This window comes from Panthera onca, chromosome C2 (genome assembly GCF_046562875.1).
Source record: "Panthera onca isolate mPanOnc1 chromosome C2, mPanOnc1 haplotype 2, whole genome shotgun sequence".
Taxonomy (NCBI): Eukaryota; Metazoa; Chordata; class Mammalia; order Carnivora; family Felidae; genus Panthera; species Panthera onca.
In genome coordinates this window covers 130,496,372-130,508,422 of record NC_138347.1, presented here as the reverse complement: position 1 = coordinate 130,508,422, position 12,051 = coordinate 130,496,372, and the positions used below count along the sequence as shown (strand labels likewise).

Sequence of the window (12,051 nt, the reverse complement as noted above, 5' to 3'; positions counted from 1 at the left end):
GAGGTGGAACTGGCAGCCGTTTCATGTGAATCACTGCTTTGTAAATTAAAAGATGGGATTTTTGTAAAGCCATAACGTTGGTACTAAAGACATCAACAAAATATATTTTTTGATAGAACGTCTCTGAAGTTTGTATGGTATTTTTTTTTCATATAGACAATTTGTATTTTTGAGCAACCGATACTTTGGGAATATGTTTTATGACTTTTGCACTACTTTTCCATAATACCAGTAGCAGCACTTAACTTTAAAATCCTTCAGCTAACAAGGACCCTAGTGTTCAGTTAGGCTTTTTGACAACAAAAAGGCGGGGGCGGGGGGGGGGGGGTACATGAATGGAGACTCAGTGGGTTTCCTTTGAATTTTAAGACTCTTCTGAATGCAATAGCCATGTAGCCTTATAATCTGGTCCAATCCACTAATATCTACACATCAGTGTAGTAATTTCCTGTAAGAATATACTGTCTTGTCCAAATGCAGTAATTTCCTGTAAGAATATACTGTCTTGTCCAAAATTAGAACTATAAAAATATTTTTGTTTCTTATATCTGTATGACATCCAAAATTGTATCATGTTACCAAAGAGCTTGAATTTTTCTCATGCTGTGGATAATATTTCTGTATTCAGCATTATTTCTAATGCCCAGTGTCAGGCAAAGAGTATGAACTCCAGGTTACTCAATTTTATTTGAACAAATGTAGTGTAATAAATTTATTGAGAAGTGAAGAAGAATGAAATAGGGTTAAGTGGATATATTTAGAAAGTTTTAGGAATCCTACTCTTAACCTCACTATGATATAACAGGGGCCATCTTACTGCCCCTGGATGTGTGTGTGTGTGTGTGTGTGTGTGTGTGTGTGTGACAGTGACAGGACTGGAAAGGGTAAAATCATCATGGAATGTGTGTACCCTGATAAGGTATTTATTCTTTCTTTTTTTTTTAATCCATCCTCTCACCCACATCACCTCTGGTAACCATCAGTTTGTTCTGTATAGTTAAGAGTCTATTTCTTGGTTTGTTTCTCTCTCTTTTTCCCCTTTGCTCATTTGTTTTGTTTCTTAAATTCAAGATATGAGTGAGATCACATGGTATTTGTCTTTCTCTCACTGATTTATTTCACTTAGCATTATACTCCCTAACTCCATCCATGTCACTGAAAATGGCAAGATTTCATTCTTTTTTTTTTTAATTTTTGTAATGTTTATTTATTTTTGAAAGAAAGAGACAGAGTGCAAGTTGAGGAGGGGCAGAGACAGGGAGACACAGAATCCAAAGTGGTCTCCAGGCTCCAAGTCTCCAGCACAGAGCCTGACGTGGGGTTCAAACTTGTGAACCATGAGATCATGACCTGAGCTGAAGTCAGACACTTAACCAACTGAGCTACACAGGTGCCCCAATATTTCATTCTTTTTTTTTTTGGATGAATAATATTCCATTGTATATACATGCCACATCTTCTTTAGCCATTCATCTATTGATGGACACTTGGGTTGCCTCCATAGTTTGGTTATTGTATATAATGATACAATAAACATAGGGGTGCATATATCCCTTTGAGTTAGTGTTTTTGTATTTTGGGAGTAAATACCCAGTAGTGCAATTACTGGATAATAGGGTAGTTCTACTTTTAACTTTTTGAGGTGATAAGTAATTTAAAATATTTTTATTAAAATAAAAACGCAGACATTATCACATAAAATGAAGAAGTTATATTAATTTTTCACATCAAATATGGAATTCAAAAATATGTCTCCTTAATCTGACTGTTTCCCCCAAAATACATCCCAATTGACAGAAATTAGCAGATAGCCTAAAATCAGCAAATACTGGAGAAGAGGACTTAGAAAATCACAAAGCTTTGAAAGTCTCAGAATCAAGAGATAAAGATTGACATGACTTTATTTATTCAAAGGAAAGTCCTTCTGGTAATGGAATAAACAGAACCAGTTTAGAGATATTATAAGAAAGTTTTGAAACATGTTGGGAGGTTTTTTTAGATAAAGGAATTGATTAGTAAGAATTCATTCATTCATTCAACAAATATTCAGTAGACCCTTACTATGTGCCAAGTATTGTTCTAGCCAATGAGGATTCAGCAGTAAAGTCCTCTACTCTCATGAAGTTTAAATTCTAATGCAGGAGACAGACAATAAATGAACAAATAAATAAATATGTAACACAGGGCACCTGGGGGGCTCAATTGGTTAAACGTCCAACTTTGGCTCAGGTCATGGTCTCGTGGTTCATGAATTCAAGCCCCACGTCTGGCTCTGTGATGACAGCTTGGAGCCTGGAGCCTGCTTCAGATTCTGTCTTCCTCTCTCTTCCCCTCCCCTGCTCACACTCTCCCTCTCTCTCTCTCTCAAATATAAATAAACATTAAAAAAATGTTTTTAATTAAAAAAATAAAGTCAATGACCTTTAAGACCCACTTTCTATAACTCTGAGGGCACCCAGTAATGAAGTAAGAAATAGCATACAATTCATATTAGACATTTAAAAATTTCTTTTCTGATTTTAATAAAAATATCTGTTCATTGTGAGAAATTTAGAAAGTAGAGAAGAGTAGAAAGAAGAAAGTAAAACCACTTTACAATCACATCACCCAGAATAAAGCACCATCAAAATGTACATATTTCAATACACATTACACAAAATGAGATAAGATAATATTTTCATAAGTGGTCAGTTCTTTCCTTTACATGTTAAATATGGTAGAACCAATACAATGTTCAATCTGGACAGCTGTGTTAGAGGTGGAACAGTGCTAGGGCAGTATTTGCCTGGTTATCCCAGTGACTGGAACCTTGGAATGACACGCAAAGTAGACAGACCGTGACAAAACCTAGCTGCCCTGTCTCTCCTGCCAGTGCCTGAGCAATTGAGACTCGCTCTTGGGTGACAATTTCAGACTACATCTCTGTTCTTCAGAGCTCCTACTCATTTATGAGTCACTGTCACCTCTGTTCTCTCAGGTGGTTAGTTCTGAATGTGAGGAAAGCAGCGTTATCACAAGGGCAAAAGGGTGTGAGGGAGGCCAGCCCTAGGCAGGTAATCACAGTCCAAGGGGTAGCTGAAGGTCACCTTTGTTCAGCCTAACAGATAAATTCTCTGTTCTTTTCAGTTCTTTTTTGTTTTTATTCATTTTTGAGAGAGAGACAGAGCATGAACGGCGAGGGGAAGAGAGAGAGACAGAATCACAGTATCCAAAGCAGGCCGAGCTGAGAGCACAGAGCCCAATGCGGGCTCGAACCCATGAACCATGAGATCATGACCTGAGCTGAAGTTGGACGCTTAACCGACTGAGCCACCCAGGTGCCCCTAGTTCTTGATGCCTCAGTAGAGCCATCCAAACCGAGCCTTCTCCTACCCAAACCTTCATTTCCTCAGAGACAGAACCAGAGGAAGTCAGATCATTTAATCTCAAAAGAAGGGGCGCCTGGGTGGCTCAGTCGGTTGAACGTCCAACTTTGGCTCAGGTCATGATCTCGCAGTCTGAGTTCGAGCCCTGCATTGAGCTCTGTGCTGAGAGCTCGGAGCTCGGAGAAATTGTTCTCTCCCAGGTTCCAACTCTCAGAGTCACATCTGGGAACTAGGTGAGGAGAGCAAGGCACTCACCTTGCACTCATGATGTAAAGGGGTGCCAAAAACTTCCTAAAGATGATCAATAATATTTTAACACAATATTTTTAAAAACAAAAATTAATGTAAAACAATCTGTCATTTAAAAAGATGTCAAATTTGGGGCACCTGGGTGGTTCAGCCGGTTAAGTGTCCAACTCTTGGTTTTGGCTCAGGTCATGATCTCATGGTTCATGAGTTTGAGCCCCGCATCAGGCTCTGCGCTGGCAGCATGGAGCCTGCTTTGGATTCTCTCTCACCTTCTGTCTCTGCCCCTCCCCCACTCATACTCTTCAACGTGCTCTCTCTTAAAATAAATAAATAACCTTTAAAAAATAAATAAAAAGATGTCAAAGTTTAGAATAAAGGCAGGATCTATATTACTTCCTTTTGTCTCAGGCTCCCATAAGGTTTGGCAGGGCATTGTTGCTTATCTTACATCTGTCCCCCATTCCACCAATGACATGGATATTGGATGTTTGCCTAAATATTAAAAATAAACTAGACATACCAAGGGCAAATAGATCTACAGACAGACACAAAACACACAAAATGATCCATTGAGGTGAGGGGAGGAAATTTTCCATTCTTTTTTTTTTTAATGTTTATTAATTTTGAGAGTGTGAGAGGGTGTAGAGAGAAAAGAGAGAGAATCCTAAGCAGCCACCGCAGTCAGCTCAGAGCCCAACCCAGGGCTCAATCCCACAAAACTTGAGATCATGACCTGAGCCAAAATCAAGAGTCAGATGCTTAACTGACTGACCCACCCAGGCACCCCAGAAAACTTTTATCTAAACCCATCTTATATTCAATTTTGCCTCAAAACAGCTAACATTGTAAACAAGTTCTGATGCAACAATTTGCCTTTACAATGACTATAGATCAATCGATACTATTGATACTACTGATACTAATCAGCACCCAATAGTCCATAGGTCACTGAGAGTCAAACAATACAGTTGTAAAGGTATAGCAAGTCCTGGAGTTTAAACACAGCCTCTGCCTACTTGGTGAACAACCAGTATAGCTATTAGTGGATCTTAACTCCAACCTAGACTCTTGCTATCAGAAGTACACTTAGTACTTTCATAACCCTTGATCCACTGAGGATCATGAATTCTTTTCCAATGAATATGTGTTCATTGTCATGGGTTCTGTGTTATACCACCCACATGTCCCTTCATGAACTGAAGGATTAATTCCCCCCAGCTCTTGGGACTTTGTTGTCTGACATCACTCAGCAGTCAATTCCTTTCAGAATTGCCGTGGCAGAAGAGAGCCACCAGAGCCACCTTCCCTGCGGTCACACTCTCTGCTGGGAGCAGCCTACCTCCAGTGAGTGGCTGACACGGGGTAAAAAGCCTGGGTCCCTCACCCCAGTTCAGCACCACTCCCAAAGTCTTTTCCAGTTTCAGCATGCCTAGCAGGGTCAGCTGAGGCCTTCTCCCTCTGCCCAACCCTGCTTATTTCTCTTCCCCCTTCTGTTGTTGATCCTGAGAGCATTCCTAAATAAAATTTCCTGCATGCAAATCTCCATCTGGAAGTTTGCTTTCCGATGAACCCAACCTGCTCCATTTATGGGACTTCCTAACATCGTGTTAATTGGAGGCTGAACACTTGCCATATGAAGAAACAAAAGTGATTCAGCCAGTAAGTTCTGCTAATCACTGACACTAAGATTATTGGCACGCTTCATTGGGATATCAATTACGACATCCCAATATTTTTTTCAAGTCTCACCTTAAATGCTACCATATCTGTGTGTTTATTTAGATGACTCTTTAAAGTCTTTACAAAAGCCTTATGAGTTTAAGGTTCCAGAGACCAAAGAAGGTTTTTAAATGAATTTTATCTGAGTTGAGATGCTTTCAAACGCAACTTCATGGTGTTCAGATCTATATTTATGATCTCCTCTCCTTATAATTGGATGATCAAAGTAGAAGTTAGGCTGGAGAATAGAAGTATAAACCATCCACTTATTCCAACTTGAATCAGTTTAAGTTGAGACGTATTCACTCTAATCAGCCTTTTTCTGGTTCTCTCTAGAAGAAGTTGTTGCTGCTATTGCTACTACTGTTCCTACTTGGAGGGCTAAAAGGAGCCCCAAAGAGGTGACACAGAGAAAGTTGGGTCTGGACCAGAAAAGGGATTTATCCCAGCTAACAGGAATGGCATAGGTAGGTTAGAGAACCAGTCATTACCAGGAAGCACTGGTATAGCCAAAATAGTGCCAGGCATCAATCCAAAGGTAGACAAAGAAGAAGACAGGAGAACAAGGGGCCAGGCTGATCCTTGAAAAAAACAAGACATTCAACAGAATCACGGATCTGGCATGATTTAAAGCGTGTGGGTCAGAACCAAGTCTGTGGAAGGTAAACAGGTGCTGGAGCTTCTTTGTCAGGTGGCCTGGTGCATACAGCAGGGATCCGAGTGGCAATTTCAAGTCTGCCCTGGACAACCTCCCAATCTCCATCCCCCTTTCCCTGAACCCATCTCCTCAAAATGCCACCCACTGAAGAGGAGTGTGGGGAGTGGCAGGTGAAGAATGTGGCAGCAAAGAGAGGGTCACAAGTCCCCTTAAATGTGTAACCCTAACCACACATTCATTTGTTCCTCACACACATCTTCCCATACCAAAAGAAGCAACCTCTCTCCCACACACCACATTCTAGGGCGTCCTGTGATCACATTACAACAGAACCTTCTTGTCACGGGGAAGTGCAATGTACCAGAGAATAGGTTGTGGGGAAAACCACTGTTCTCTCTCTGCTAATGGAGTAGAAGCATTGTGACAGGGAGTTTTGCACCCAAATCCTGTTGTAGCCTATGATGGAACTGACAGATTGGGGGAAATGGACAGCTAAATTCCCTTAGTCCGGATTATCCTCTTTTATAGCGTCCCTGATGAGATCATAGCTGGAGAGGCAGGGGTGTGACTCCCAGAATGAAGAATGTAGGGCTAGTGGCCAAAGCTGGTGACTGAGCTTAGAGAGCTATAGGTAAGTTTGTCCTTGTCATTGTTTTTTAAATTGTGTCAGGTTTGGAAAGGTCCTTCCAATCCTAGTGTTGAGATGCCACAGATGAACCCCAAATATCTTAAGGTGTCACTGAAAATTTTGAAAATAATATTTCTCATACTTGCCTTCAATTTAAAAACACCCCTCTAGGCTACATGAGAGTTTTACAAAGGGAGCCATATTTGGCCTGGGGAATAGACCCCAAATATGCCAGAACCCGCAGTTCCTTCCATATATCTCTGCCTATAACTCTGGATTCCCAAAAGATGAGGAATCCCTGGCCTAAGGTTTCCAAAGTCAAGATTGATCCCTTTCCCAAGTGACAGTCACAAAGCAAACACTGTATCACACCCCACCTCAAGAAAAGAGAATGGTCAACTACAAAAAAGTCTCTCGACATGCTCTTTGTGACCTTAAGCAACAGCCTTCCCCTCGTTGGGCCTCAGTTCTACCTTAAATTCAGAAGACTGTGATCGCTCACACCCAGCCCCAAAATTATCTCACCAGTCACTTGCCAAGCCCCGCCCCAAGCTACCTGGCGACCTTACTATTTCTGAGTCTGGCTCCTCCCAGCGACTCCTTCCCTTTCAATTCCTTTGATAAATAGCTTCCCCTCTAATGGCTTTTGCTCTGGAAACTGCACCTCCTAACTCCTGCCAGAGACAGTTCTCCCCAGCATGAGCGCTGTCCCGCTCCCCTCGGCCAGGACAGCAGGTCTTCCCCTTAGCTTCTTGTTTCTGCTTTCCTTCTGGGTAGACCGAGGTGTGGTAGCTAAGGAGCTGAAGTTTGTGACATTGGTGAGTAGACTTTTCTCATTGCTTTTCCCTTAAAACTGTTACCAGCAGCGGCTGATAACCAAGTGTCAGGTTTCATATTAGCCTCCTGTGGTCTCCCAGAGACCAAACTCAAAGTGAATAATCAAGTTTCGCAAGTTCCTCCTAACGAATACTTAACATGTCCTGACAAAAAGTGTTTGGTTTGGTTGTATGTGCCTTTGTCGATGTTCTTTATTCACTTACTTCACAACTGCCCTAAATGCACGTTCCTTTTGACAGCCTCAGAGGTAGGGGGAGCTTCCTCAAAGTGAGGGGAGGCCTCAGCTGGCCATGGTTCGCACTAGGAGCTTAATCGGGCTTCATTCAGTTTAATGATGATTAGTTTGCAAACCAAAAAACTGTCCTTTTCTGAATTAAGTAGCCCCTTCCCTTTCATTTATCAGGAAATTGGAAAATATATTTGTAAACAGTCTTTGAAGCGTAAAAATGAAACTAAACTCGAGACTTCGAGGAGGACTTCCTGATGCATAGATTTGGTTGACCATTAAAATAATGTTTTTCTCCACGCAATGTAACATGCGACAAATTATGGGGAAAGGGGGTGGCATGAAGTTAAGGAAAGAAAATATACTGTTGGTGTTATTTTAAAAACAGATAGAAAGGGGCTTTGCAAAGTAAAGGGGATTTATCATTTTACCTGGGTGTCCTGGAATCAATCCCTCTGTGTCTCCTCGTTTCTCTTTGTGTTTGATTTTCTTTGTTTGTCTCTCTTCTTCTGCTTCACTCAGTCTCCCTCTGCCTCTGACCCTCTCTTTGTCTTTCACAGCCGCTCTCTCAATCTCTTTCTCTTCCTCACTTTTTTTTATTTGATAGAGTGAAAATATGCTAGTAAATAATTAAATTTTCATACTGTAAGAGTACTCAAAATTTATTTCTATAATTTGCAGGGAAGTCATCTTTTACTTAAAAATTAAACATGAAGTTCCTGTTTTCTCAGCTTAGCGTATTCAGCACTCCTTTCTTTCCCTACAGAAAAAAAAAATTTCATACCATATGATTATGAGTACGGTAAATCGTTACTAGGTCATGAGTCAACAAATGAGAGACAGAATCAGAAACATATCATCAATTTATTTACAAATGATTTACCAGATGCCAGACTTCCGTGCTAAAAAAAAAAAAGTGTGTAATATTGTGTACCTTCTGTAGAGACATCCATGCAAGTTAGACTTTTTTGTTTGTTTTTTTAACGTTTATTTATTTTTGAGAGCCAGAGAGACAGAGCATGGATGGGGGAGGGGCAGAGAGGGAGGGAGACACAGAATCCAAAGCAGGCTCCAGGCTCTGAGCTGTCAGCACAGAGCCTGACCTCGGGGCCGGAACCCACCTACCACGAAATCCTGACCTAAGCTGAAGTCGGACGCTTAACTGCCTGAGCCACCCAGGCACCGTAGTTAGACTTTTACTTGTATTCCTTGCCAACACGTGCGTTAAGTGAGTGTCAGGACTCTGCAGAAATTACACTGTCAACACTGTAAACCTGTTGCAAGCTGGTTGAGTGGAATCTTCTCTGAGATATTACAGTGAAGTTTCAGTTAACTTCACGTGGCCAATTCTCTGCCTATTTTACCAGAGTCCAGGCTAACTTCCATTGGTACCAAACTGTTGTGGCTTTCCTTTCTCCCCCATCCCTCTCAGTTAACATGTATTCAAGGACCACAAGTTAATTCTATCTATCTAAGGACTTCGGCAAGAAGATACTACTTTCTTGTTTTTATTGATTAGAGAGAATATTTGACTATACATGGTTAAATTATATACCCAGGCAAATCCTTACAAAATTATTAGAACCAGGAGCACCTGGGTGGCTCAGTCGGTTAAGCATTCAACTCTTGATCTCAGCTGAGGTCTTGATCTCAGGATTGTGAGTTTAAGCCCAGCATTGTGCTCCGTGCTGGGCCTGAAGCCTACTTTATTATTATTTTTTAACATAAACAACATAATTTAATTGTTCTAAAAAGCCTTTTCCCTAGGCATTATAGTCTTGATGTTATAAATGTGCAAACTAAGACAAAGAAAGTTAGATTGCTTGCTTAGTATCATAAACTATATAAGTGTTCATTATTTTATTTTTTTAGCTTTCTTTTTTTATTGTTCAAAATTTTATTTAAATCCAAGTTAGTTAACATGTAGTGTAATAATGGTTTCAGGAGTAAAATTTAGTGATTCGTCACTTACATGTAACACCCAGTGCTCATCCCAACAAGTGCCCTTAATGCCCATCACCCACCCATCTCCCCTCCAGCAACCCTCAGTTTGTTCTCTGTATTTAAGAGTCTCTTATGGTTTGCCTCCCTCTCTGTTTTTATCTTATTTTTCCTTCCCTTCCCCTGTGTTCATCTGTCTTGTTTCTTTTGTCTTTCTCTGACATATTTCAGTGAAGCCTACAAAAAAAAAAAAAAAAAAGAGAGAAAATTGTTAGAACCAGAATAAAGGAAAGCTGCCTCTGATTAAAGTGGTAACATTAGTGACAATAACCAATCGTGACTCAAATGTTTTTTACATGCCAGGCACTGCTCTGAGAGTTCAATATGGAATATGTCACATTATCCTCCCAAAAACGCTGTAAAGTAGGGTTTCTAGGAAAACACAGGATACCAAGTTAAATTTGAATTTCAGATGAACATCAAATAAATTTTTAGTATAAAGGGTGTTTCATGCAATATCTGGGCATCCTGTAGTTTTGTTTGCTATATCTGGCAACTGTTCCCCAAAGTTTTTGTAAAAACCTTACTAACTCTATTTTATAGATAAAGAAATTGAGACACAAAGAGGTTAAGCAGTTTGCCCATGGTTACACGGTGCAGTCAGGATTTGAATCCAGGCTGTATGATCAAAGAGGCCGTGTCCTTAATCACTAAACATATTCCATTCCTGCTGTGTGTGTTTAAGCCAGCACATGGAGCTGAGATCTTTCCATGGAGGTTAGGTGTACAGATTTAACTCCTACTCAAAATCAGCAGGTGGCTTCCTCGCTGTTTCTCTCTGATCCAAGAAAAATAAATCTTCCCCAATTCTAAAAAGCTGTTCTTGGCAGAAAGAGCAGGAAACTGTCTCGGGTTCTTGTTCCCTGTCATGAAAAGAGTCATCACATGATCTTTTAAAACAGGTTTATCAAAGTTCGTCTCATGGAATGCTAGTTTGATGAGTTGTTAACAGGAGTTGCTTGGTAAAAACAAAATGGGTTTCAGTAGTTAAATCTGCACTGGGAACAGAACAAGGGTTAAACTGTATTTCAGGTGTTTTAAGGGCAGGACTCCTCAGTCTTTTTCTGATATGTGCTGTGGCTTTAAAGGAAAGGATTTAATAAAACTGCATTTCCTAAACTTTGACCATAGAATCTACCTCCTTCTTTTCCAGAGTGTCCCATAGAAAACCCTTAGAGAATCATTATTCTTAACTTTTTAGAGAGAGAATAATAAGCATGGTGAGTATGGGAGGTCAAGGGAGATCTCTCTCGATTGCCTTTTTTCAGGAGGGACCTGAAATTAGTGACTGCCAGGATTAGAAGCCGAAGTAGGACATTCCAGGCCGACAGAACATCACTGCCGTGAGGCTAGGATAAACAATGTATTAGATGTATGTGCCACAGGGGCTCTGAGGCAAAGCATGTTTAGTAAGAATATAAAGTTATAACATCGAGGTGGGCAAGGCCAGATCAGGTAGGGTGCTGTGGGACCTACGTAACATGCCAAATCTGCTTAGCAGACTCAGTGGAGAAAGATCATTCATGGGGGTCCAAACCATGGGTTTTTTGGTTTGTTTGTTTTTGTTTTGTTTTAAGTAACCTGTGGGCACCTAGGTGGCTCAGCCAGTGAGTGTCCAGTGTTGCCTCAGGTCATGATCTCACGGTTCGTGGATTCAAGCCCTGCATCAGGCTCTCGTTGTCAGCATGGAGCCCACTTAGGATCCTCTGTCCCTCTCTCTCCCTGTGTACCTCTCCCACTCTGCTCCCTCTCTCTCTCTCTCTCTCTCAAAGATAAACAAACATTTAAAAAAAAGTTACCTGTGATCTAAAAGGATGAAGTGAATGTGACGTGGTGGGGAAAACAGTGGGTAGCCATCATGAAAAGAAGGAGATCTACACGACTCATTCAATCTCTTTGAGCCTCGGTTTCCTTCTTTGTTCAGGACAGCAACAGTGCCAGCCTGGCCTCACAGGAGTTGTGAGAATTGAAAGAGAGAGCAGGGAAAGAACTGTACAAAACCATGGAGGGTTGCACAAACACAAGAGGTTGTTATCCTGGATGTCTTCTATTGCAATTACCACTACTGCAAACAGTCCTACTGCTGACCCTCTATTTTTAGGTTTCTAAAGGATTTCGTAGAGTATGACTGCTGGACTGAGAACATAGGTTACAAATTTGGCAGAGCAGTAGTTAAGAAGATTGCCTTTCCACAGACTTAAAAGAGGACCTAGGCACGTCCAAAGGCTCCAGCTGAAACTCCAGTTGCTCAAGAATCCCACCTGTGCACTTGAGGGCACTCCCTGATATGCATGTGTGCACACGCACACACACATATTGATTTCCAGTGCTGGGTAGCGGGGGATGGCTTATCAAGTGTCTCTGCGGG

At 41.0% G+C, this 12,051-nt stretch overlaps 1 protein-coding gene across 3 annotated transcripts in view; it reads left to right on the top strand.

Annotated features, from left to right (window-relative positions):
• Positions 1–7,180: 7,180 nt before the first annotated feature.
• ACP3 (acid phosphatase 3) overlaps positions 7,181–12,051 on the top strand; it is a 51,968-nt gene continuing 47,097 nt past the window's right edge. Inside the window, exon 1 of one of the 3 annotated variants that reach the window (XM_078432338.2) lies at positions 7,181–7,437. In XM_078432338.2, coding sequence (XP_078288464.1) covers positions 7,318–7,437 — 120 coding nt within the window. In that variant the 5' untranslated portion in view covers positions 7,181–7,317. Of the gene's footprint in view, positions 7,438–10,859; positions 10,904–12,051 lie in introns of those variants that run through there. The other 2 variants (XM_078432337.2, XM_078432339.2) reach the window with 2 other exon arrangements.